Source organism: Monomorium pharaonis, chromosome 5 (assembly GCF_013373865.1).
Source record: "Monomorium pharaonis isolate MP-MQ-018 chromosome 5, ASM1337386v2, whole genome shotgun sequence".
Classification (NCBI taxonomy): domain Eukaryota; kingdom Metazoa; phylum Arthropoda; class Insecta; order Hymenoptera; family Formicidae; genus Monomorium; species Monomorium pharaonis.
The window spans coordinates 25,289,431-25,300,256 of NC_050471.1; the positions used below are offsets into that span (position 1 = coordinate 25,289,431).

The following is a 10,826-nucleotide window of genomic DNA, read 5'->3' on the forward strand; positions in this document are numbered from 1 at the left end:
GCACAAATTTCACAGCTTGTTACGCGGTTACATGCAGCGTAATCTCGCGTGATAGCAATTTCGCATATCCGCGCGAACATCGTGTTAACACTCGTAAAATCAACTCTCATAAGGCCGGCCGGGAATAAATTTGGCCGCTTATACTTTAACCTAATCCTTTAATCCATTTATACCGGTGACCAGAAATTTTAGCCGACAGACGTGAGAGCACAGGCGCGAAAGTGTCGGGGGGAAAAAAGTTTTATTCCACGAATCGAATGAAAACCCGACGAGGGCGCGACAGCGCGAAATCTCATGGCCCTATTCGACGGGGCATTTACATTTTTATCCCTTTAGATATTTCTTCTTTTTGTTATTTACTGTAGCGCAGTGAATCCTCTCCCTCGCGTAATGAGGGCGGGAGACCCTCTTTGACGTCTTAGGCGCGATTACGCGAGTGGCTTATAATAAAATCGTTCAGGTTTAAATACATTTCGCGCGGCAGCATTGTCTCCGAGATAGATTCGTCAGGGGGAATTTCGCGAAAAGCAACCAACCGACGTTTCGGACTGGCTCCCATCGTTTCTTGCGAGCCCTTAATCCCTTTCCAGGTTACATGGCGGAAAGAGGCTTTGCTCAGCCAGCGAACTGTTGTCGTCGTCGTTCTTCCGGAAAGCAGCTCGTTATTGCGATCCACAATTCACCGAAAATCTCGTAAACCTCTCTCATACCCACACCGAATAAACTAATACCCGTATGTGTGCATGCAAGAAGCATCAGAGCTATCCCCTGTGTAGTCTTATCATTTATAGGTTCTAGGAAACGCGAACTAGCGAGAAACGGCAATTGTACTATTATTCTGGGGAAAGTTTCCAATTACGAAATGGCCCGCCATCGTGCAGTTTTGAGTGAGTCTTGCTTATAAAGTCAGAATTTTAATCGAAGCTCAGTTACCAAGAAGACCCTTTATACATCGAACCAAAATGAGCTTTGAATTGGTCAAAGAGCGCGCGGGTAAAAGGAGCGACGAATAAACCTTGTAGACTTTAAGCTCGGGCAAACATCTCGAGCGAGCTTAAAAGCTAAACGCCCGCCCGGCGTTGCGTATCGCGAGATTACGCCGGGAGCGGCGTAGGCAGACAAAGCGAGGTGCATTCGACGATGCACAACGGAAATTACGCTACGTGGCTCGGGCTGCTGTAAATAAGGTGCAGTCGCTAAAGCGAGGCGCGACTGGAAAGCGGCAGAGCGAACGTCGCGATGTTACCACGTCAGGAATTAGCCTTCTTAAATTTTGTACGTCACGCAACCGCAGTAAATTCAGCAGGATAAAATCTCTCGAGATTTATCGCGCGCGATATAAAGCGCGCGCAGCACTTTTACGGCGGAATTTTAACACGATCTCAGCCCCGTAACCGACCTGACGTGGAGAGAGCGAGTTGACACAAGTGGTTTTTCATACGTTAATATTTAATTCTGTCTATCGGCCCTGAGGAGCAACCGACGCTCTAAAATGCCCTAGATATAAGGCAGAAGCAGAAAAAGGATCACACGTTAAGTGTATTTCATTATTAATTCAGTTTCCGTGAACAAAGATTTTACGCTTCGGGGTATGAGTTGCCCTATGTTAACTAATTCAATATTTAACATGTATGCAATCATGAATACAGATTCTCAGTAAATACCAATTAACAATAACGTATAAGATAAATGTGAAAGAGCAAAAACGGTAACACAAAATCGATATTATAATTACTTATTCAACAATGTAACTGTTACGTACAACATACGTTATATTACGTTAGTGGAGTGAGGTGAAAAGATGTCATACTTAAGTCTCCTTCTTCGAATAATCGCTATATCTTAATTATTACGTTATCGAATATAAAGAGCATATTTCACGACTTATTTTTCTTACTTGGAGTAATTTTCTCCCGTAGTCCTAGCTTTTTAATTTTTTAAAAGAGCATTGAACGTTTTTTCTTATGGACAGGAAACTTTTAAGTAATTTAATTGCGAACGAAACATAAAAATGTGGAAAAGCTATATTTACACGAAGAGTTAAATTGACATCTCGGGATTTAAAAAAATGAAGTTTCATCGTATCATTTTTTTATTAAGAAACGTTCATAAATTCTCTTTAAATATAACGTCACGCTAGTGAAAATGCTGCAACGTTACTTGTTAATGAAAGTGTATGTAATTCAAATTACTCGTTATGTATTATTTAGAAGATGGTAATGGCCAAAAGCGCTCTTGTGTTAAAAAGATATGCAAAGTCATATATTATGATTCTTTTCAGAACTCTTTTCTGAGGACACGTCCTTAATATAATACAGCAACTTTATGATATAAAATATGTAACTTCTAGTAAAATACTTGACTCTTCCATAAAACATTTTACTAAAAAATATTTGAAACGTGCCAAAATTATTATTAATTAATTGTGACGCCTTTCTTCAGCACTTCGTTATTTATTGTGCCGTTTTTCGTGCTTGACATGCTCTGATCAATGTCAGACGGAATGGCGCTCGTAATAACGTGTAGCAATATGTGCACAATTTAAAGCTCGTTTAAAGGAATATATATTATTGCAATATTCCAAGTTCCTGTCTAGAACATAGGGCATAAAAGAAAAAGATTCTATTTTTCTAAAACGCTCTTTTTACGCCGACACTTTTTACGACCGTTAAAGATGTTCGCGCTTTTGCTGGGTCGAGAGTCATAAATCGGACGCCGTTGTTAGGAGCGCCGCGCTGGACTTTTACTGCAACAAGCAACTGCACAAAGATATACGCATATTTCATTATTTTGCAAAAGTGGGCAATTAACGATAAGAGGAGAGTTCGTTATTTCTGCAGAAATTCGATAATTAATTCCTCGAGCAGTCCGTAAATTATAATTATCGAGAGTGAAGTGCTGAAACAACGATTATGTTTATCTCTTGAGCGACAGAATTGGTTGCAATTTTTAAGGTATATGTAAATTCCTGCTATGTCGATTTACGCAAATGTGTTTAATATGTTTTTTCTCTGATTAAACAAAAAATTATCTCTTTGGTCCATTACAGTAGTATCATGTTTTTCTAAATAACCTCTTAATAAATATTTTAGAATTAATATTATGAACAATTGTCATGTAAACATTTATTTACGTGAAGAGGAGAAGGTGGTATTATGACCCTCCCCTTATTATATATTAAAATAACTTTGTTAATAATTAATATTTTAAATTGAACAACATTTGATATAAAATACAGAGAAAATATTATAAAATATGCAAACGTGAGCTTCCCGCATAAACCGTCGATCAAAAATCTATAATACATGTAATCTAAATTATAAATTAGAAGAAAAATTATTTTTAAATATTTTTATTTTTGAAAAATTTAGTATTTAGATTTTATAGAAAAAGGCCATGAAAATATCAAGATTATAGGTTTTTACTTCTTTAATTATCTAACCAGTTTAGTATTAATAAAATACAATATTTAATTTCTGAGAAATAAAAGGGTGTCACTTAGGAAACTTGTGTCGATATTAGTGATTTTTTTTCTACGTAAATAAAAAAATAAATAAATATGTAGAATAAAATATATCTTATTGTAGTTTCGCAGATATGTGTTTACATGTGAGAATATACTTTATGTTCCAGGCCTCGTTTTTCTCGACAGCACTGAAAACCCTGATCTCTGTGTCTACTGTGATACTGCTTGGCCTCATATTTGCTTACCATGCCTTAGAAGTTCAGGTATGTATGATACATCTCTCTCGTGGTATAATAAGTGAATATTTGAATAAAATACATAGGAGGAAGGGGCTTCGAACGCAAGGGGCTTCGTTTAAATTCAAACGGAATACAAGATCACATCCCTCCGATTGTTCCGGAAGATATAGAAGTTGTTATCCACTCTCGTGCTCGCACGATTGCCGTGGCCCCCTTGTCCTCGACAAAGTTCAACTCAAAAGGCGGAAAGATTGACAATGTCTTTCCGCCTTTTGCAAATACATCGAATATCTGCCGAAAAGTGCCAGCGCGTGGCTATTTCTACCGTCATTGGGATCTCTTTACGCGCGGAAATTATTATTATTGTTTTACTTTAAATAAATAATAAATTATTAGAAATTGTTTGATATGAATTACAAATGAGAGCCGCGAATAATCGGAAATAAAATAAATTTCCGGGATCGAGAGGCGCAATTCGCGAAAAGGCAAATCGGTTTTTACGTTTCGACGAAGCCGAGCGTGACATTACGGCCCAGTGGTTACGGAATTTAACGGCCCCCTCGAAATCGCGGGTAAATCGGCGCGACGACGCAGCGGAGCTAATCGAAACGCCCATCGTGGGACAGCGCGAAACGCGATTTCACACACAGATACGCGAGTGTTAATGCGTCGCTAATAAAAGGCCAATTACGTCTCGCGCGCGGTCGAATTTTATCTATTCGGCGCACGGCGCGCCGATTATTTACGCGTTATCCGTATTCGGCGTATCGGTTTAAACATGCGAGCCTCCGAGAAGGACGGGCTGAACCGAACGGGCGACGACGTGTTTGTGGAGCGAATAAATGTGTAACTCTACTCTACCCCTCGGCTTTAGATCAATAAGCAACGTCGCGCATACAAACTTGAGCGACTCGAAAATTCACGATGGCGGGATACTCGCCAAGAAGGCCGCTGTTTATTACGGAATATTCATTATGTCTGCCTTGCTTTATAACGGGAAATTTTTATCGCGTAAACTGCAGATAAATCTCCTCTCCACTCCGTCCGTTTTAAAATAGGGATTTCAACTTGTTACGCTCCACAGAAAACGTTGGAACGTTCTAGCCGTCCGTAATTCTGCCGTCTGTAATATTTAAAGAAATATATATTATTATATTATGTTATATCGAATTTTATTTTTGACTAACATTTTAAATCTTTTGCAAATCTTTAATGATAAATCATGTAAATCTTCTATTTTATATAAAATATATGAAACTGCAAATATTATATATTCATAGAATAATGTTATGTTATTATATATATATGTACGTTTTTATATAACATCTTGAAACGTAAAGTGAGAGATCGTTAAAGTTCCCGACTTAATTAATTTGGCGCTCTCATGTGATAATGACATCGAGAAATTAATGACAGGTTTGAAGTAACGGAATTTAATTCAATAAATCGGATTCATTACGATATATCCGAGAAGAAAGAAGGGAGCTCTCTGCTAAGTCCTCGGCTCACTTTCGGTTGGATCTCATCTTAATAAGACACCAATGGCCGACAGCGAAGCGAGCTTCGCAAAGTCACGCAAGCCGGCTCGAACGTTTAAGCGTCAACTCAAATATTGACCGTCTTTCAAGTCTCCGCGCCATGAGACGTTATTCACCGGGTGTTCCGGGTAAGAAAGTGACTGTGTGACTTACATATTCGATTTCTCAGGCAGCTCCAAACGAGCAAACTCGTATAAACATAAACTTAGCACGAGCAACTATAGCGGCAGAGAACTTTGAGAAAATTGAAGAAAAGCGAATGGTTCAAGAGGAATCTTTCCGAAGATTTTTCGGCAGCACCTATTTTTATGATGCAATTTTTCAGATTTTTGAAGTTAATTCTAATGGATAAAGTCTTTCGATAAAATATTGAGATAAATTCGATCTGTGTCCGAGAAATAAACGTAAAAGACTTTTGCATAATCTTTTACGTTTATTTTTTGCATAATCGATATAAATTCAAACACACAATTCACTCTTCTTACTTTATTGTTTGATTAATTTCGCACAACAAATGCAAATTTGTTCTTTCCTTTATATGTTTTGCATTTAGTTTACTCTTCTGCTTTTGTCGATTAATTAATTTTTCATTGCAAATACAAATTTGTTTTTCTTTTTTTTTATGTACGAGGAAGTTGTTAATATTGAACCTTTAAAAGAATTTTATTTTTTTAACAGAAACTAAAAATAATTGTTTTAAATTTTGCAATAATTAGGTTTTTCATAAACTAAGCAAAAATAAATCTCATTTCTTATTCTTTCTATAAAAAATATACTTACAAGGCAACGTGTATAAAGTTTTTTTTAGAAATTATTTATTTTCTTAGAAGCATTTTACTTTAATGTTTTTATTGATTAATACGAATATACTACGAAATGCGACAACGAAAATTAGATTATGTTATCTTTATAGATAGATCTTTATACATGATGCTATGCTTTCTATTCTGTACGGATTACCTTATAGTCTGTCTTATCGCTAAGTGCCAGTTTACGATGCACTCTGATTTTATCTTTAAAACTGCATTATGGAAGAAAAAAATATAAATGAAATAGTTTTAGGATAACTCTACAAACGTGTATACAAAATGATCTAATATTATCAACAATGTACTCACTGTTGTTTAGACTTTGCAATTTGCAAAAGAAAATTGTACAAATTTTATTCTCGTTTTTAAAAAAATTTATTTTCAACAAATGTTAAATAGAAAAAAAAGAACCAAAATAAAAAAGCAAATGTATGGTAGGTGTTTACTTTGTTAATTAATTATTTAAGCAAATCATATTTTTATTAGTACAAGTACGAGGCAATGATTTCGAGAAATAAGGTGTCGCTTTAGACAAGCTATATCGATATTGACAACTTTTCTCTATATCATATATTCGTTGAAAAATTTACGCGATCGCAATTTACAATCTTTTATTTTGCCAACTAAAAAAACACGTATTTTGATATATCGGCATGATTAATTTATATTCTAGCGAAATCTCGTTAATGCTTCACATGCACTAATTATTCAATCTAACGGGAAACAAATTAAATTTTTAAGTGGCAGATCTGCTAGGATCTACCGCGAGTATCTCTAGGGAACATCGAAGCCGCGATCGCGACGCTTAAAAAGAGCGATAGCTGCCAACATCCCATCGCGTATCCCGAAACGGATAATTTCGACTCAATGTACCGGAAAAACGTTCTCGTCAGGCTCAGGGTCGATGCAATTTCGCCGCGATATATCGCGTCGCGGATATTGTCGCATCCCTGCGATTCAAGGAGAAACCGATGCGGCGACATTTCGAGAACGAAACGAGTCCCCCGCAGGAGCTCCTCTTTTTCTTTTTCCCGTAAAAAGGAAATCGTTCGGAAAGCTCGAGTTCAATAAAACTCCCTTCGTGTCCGCTGTATGGATCTCTGCGTAATTTGTTGTACGAGAATATTCTCATACAACAAATATTCTCATATAATAAATTACGCAGAAATCCATACAGAGAATATTTTCATACAACAGATTACGTGCAGAGATCCATAAAGCGGACATGATAGGAGTTTTATTAAACTCGAGCTTTCCGCTATTGCGTGTTTTAAAAAATAAGATTATATCACTGTGTATACATATATACATGGAGTGTTTTGCAAATTCCAATCCTACAATATAAATATTTGACTTTTCTTCATGAGCGAAAGCTCCAAAGCGAGTCGTTATTTGTTGATTATTATAATAAATGGCATATAATAAATGGCATAAATTGCCCTTTTTAATTTTATAGATTAGTATAATGCAGCGATGACGTTGTGACTTGTACGTAGGGTGTCTCGCAATTCGAGGGGGTGTTATTTGTATTCGTTTTAAACCTGGAACCTATTCGCGCCCGTAACAGAAAATATTAGGATCATCCCTGTGTAACTAGCTCTTGATGACCAGGCCGGTTACAACCTGACTCACGCAATCTTGCGGCAACAACGGCTGGCTCGGAGCCTAATGGCCTGCTGACCTTTCGGCACCTGTTGATTGTCGTTCATCAACGATTTGCATGCACAGATTTGCCGGGATTTACCTGACGCTACGAAACGAAGAGGGCTTCCCTCGGGAGAGATTGTTCCGATCAATGTCGCCCGTACAGCTCTCTGATAGTCGTTTTCCTGTTTATTTCCCGCCCTCTCCTCTCGCTCCCTTTCCCACTCTCGTTTCGCGCAGCCTCAAATTCAAATCTCTATACCACATTCTTGAAATGTTGAAACGTTGAATCTTTGACGTCATAGGTATACAATGTTATTTTTGTATTCAAAATATGAAGAAAGAGATGTATATATAAAATTTTCATACGAGAAATCCATAAATTTATTTTTAAAATCTCGATTATAATATCAATTGTTCTCTATCAGTAGCGTCACTTTTTCAATCATTTTGTTCTGGCAGGAATCAAATAAAAAATGGAAATGTCACAGTTTAACATTTGCTATTTTACAAAAATACAAAAGTTTTAAATAAAGAAATATGATATTTCTTTTAAGAAGAAAAATACAATACTAGCCAAAACAACAATCCACAATATTTTACAATAAATATCTTATTTTTATATATGATGTGTTAAGAGAACAAAATATTTATTGTAAAATGCTAAATATATTTGATTTATTTAAATAAAAGTTATGTTAAAAGATCTGAAGGGGTAATGTATTTTTAGCCGGTACTGTAAATATGTAGAACATGTGAAACTTTCGTAAAAACTAAACAAGTTTATTGTTTTTTTAATAGGTCTTTAAAATATCAATCAAAGTCTAAAACTTTGTTCTTATACCTACTACATGTCTAGAGAAAAATTACTAGTACATTTATACACTGAACGGTTAGATGATGGATAGTTTCTTTTGTTTTTTTTTTTAATTTTATTTTTTATAAAAAACCCTCCATTTATTTTTTTTCTTTATATTTCGCATACGCAAATAATTTTTATCAATTTTCCCAAATTCCATTCCGCATCAACGAGTATGAGGGTCACTAACAATCTCTCCTGACTCTTATAGCGAATTCAATTAGACTCACTGCACTAGCGCGCACTGGTGCGTCCAATTGAATTCGCCATTAATTAACGTCGTTTCTCATAAAAAGAGTTATAATAGGAAAAAAAAAATAGAAAAAAGTAAGCGAGATATATCGTTAAAAAAAAAAAAACAAGAAAAGATTGGAAATTTAATGAACATTCCCAGTTCCGTAAAATAGGCTATTTTTTGTATTCCATATTTTTGTCGTCGCGCATAGCCCTGTAACACTAGAGGCCCTTAATTCAACACTCGTTATAGGGTCTCCACGGTCCTGCGCCCACTCAGATAACGGGAAGGTTAGAAGCCACGACACATCAATATAGATTCATGGCTCCATAAATCATCGATCATGTTCGAGCCCGACCCCGCTGTTAGACCCTCAAATGAGCGCAGTTTTGCATTTTCGCCGGTATACTTTTTGTAACGCGCGTCCTGCGTCCCTTTCACGTGACGTCCCTTCAACAATACACGCGCGCAGATTTCTTTTCTCCCTCTTCCTTTTTGACGTTACGCGACAATCTTCGTGTCTTCCGGCTTACACCGCCGGATATAAATGGACTCCCCACTGCATTATACTAATCTATTCGGGAACGTCGCGTCGGCGCCGACGGCGGGCCGCGCCGAGAGAGATACGAGCTGCTGAGAATCCGCGATGTATCACGGATGAGATATGGCCAAGATATAAAAGATCTCCCGCGCATCTCGTGATGGATGTATCGTATCCCGCCGAGGATCCCGGGAGATCCTTAGAGTGGAACAACTCCATTGTCGAAGCGGCGAAGTTTGAAATCGCGCGGTTTCAACCCGACGACGCATTAGAACGGGAAAACGCGAGAGATGATTTACGATGCTGCCGCAAGCTTCCAGTGACCCTTCGCATAGTTTTCCGAAATCTGGATACCGCGATATTTCATAAATAATAATTAGCGAAGGCAAAGGAATCAAAAGAGTGGATCTACGATATTAAGAATCTATAGACCACTTTCTTAAGCACTCGGATATTTTCTGGGTCATTTATGCATGAAGAAAGGTTTATGTGATCATGTGATCTCAAAAGACTCGTTTTAGAAGTGCAGGTGTTAAAAGTTCTATGAAATCATCATTTTTTTCTTTATTGGTTCGTAAACGAAAAAAAATTGTTTTTAAAAATTTATTCTCTATGTCCAACTTTTTTAAATGTATTGACATTGAATTTGATAGAAATATTTTCAAGTTAATTTAATCACTCCATGTTAAATGTCTGCTAACTCTTTTGAGAGTAATAAACCAAGATTTATTTTTATATTATTATTAAATGTCTACAAAATAAAGAAGTAAATAAAGTATGAAAATAATATCCTGCTTGCTCGTTTGCTCGATTTTTAAGAAGAAATCTCTTTTTGATTAGAAACTACTAATAAAAACAATATATTATTTATCATAGCATTTATGTTTCAGTTAATTTTCTAATCTTTTGAAATTAATTTTTAGCACTCTGTATTTCTGAAATAAGACCTTTAAAACTTTAAATGTATTTATATAAACTTTGTTTTTATAAAATGATCTTAAAAATAAATTATTCAAATAGAATAGAGACTTAAAAAAATGTATGTCAACATGAAAGCTAAAGAAATGTATGTGCGTGTGCATGGAAATCTCGCCGATTAAGCGGGGAATGAATGAAATGAAAATGGAATAAAGATCCAAGGCGACCAACGAGACCAAAAGAGGACCGTGGCGTCGATACGATACAAATCAAATGCGATACGTGCCTCGAATGATACGTGTGTTACGGTGTGTAGGGGGCTTTAAACGGGAATCCGTTTAGATCTGACAGGATCGTTACCGAGTTAAGGATGATTTGTTACCGGAATGGCGGTGGCGTGTATGTGTGCGCGCGGTAACAACGATCGCGTTCTTTTCCTCTCTCTCTCGCACGGCTATAGACGGCGATAAACAATGAGTGATACGCGGCGCGCGGCGTTTTAATCAAGTCAGGGCAAAGCGATTGGAATTCATATTAATCGAACGGGGGCTCAAAGAGCGAGCCTGCGTGTGTAAAG

General features: G+C 36.7%; 1 protein-coding gene across 9 annotated transcripts in view; it reads left to right on the top strand.

Moving 5' to 3' along the window:
• The window catches only part of LOC105835685 (small conductance calcium-activated potassium channel protein), a 204,332-nt gene that overhangs the window by 163,749 nt on the left and 29,757 nt on the right, over positions 1–10,826 (top strand). For all 9 annotated transcript variants that reach the window (XM_036287368.1, XM_036287367.1, XM_036287366.1 and 6 more), the window contains one exon: positions 3,634–3,729. In XM_036287368.1, coding sequence (XP_036143261.1) covers positions 3,634–3,729 — 96 coding nt within the window. The remainder of the gene's footprint in view (positions 1–3,633; positions 3,730–10,826) is intronic.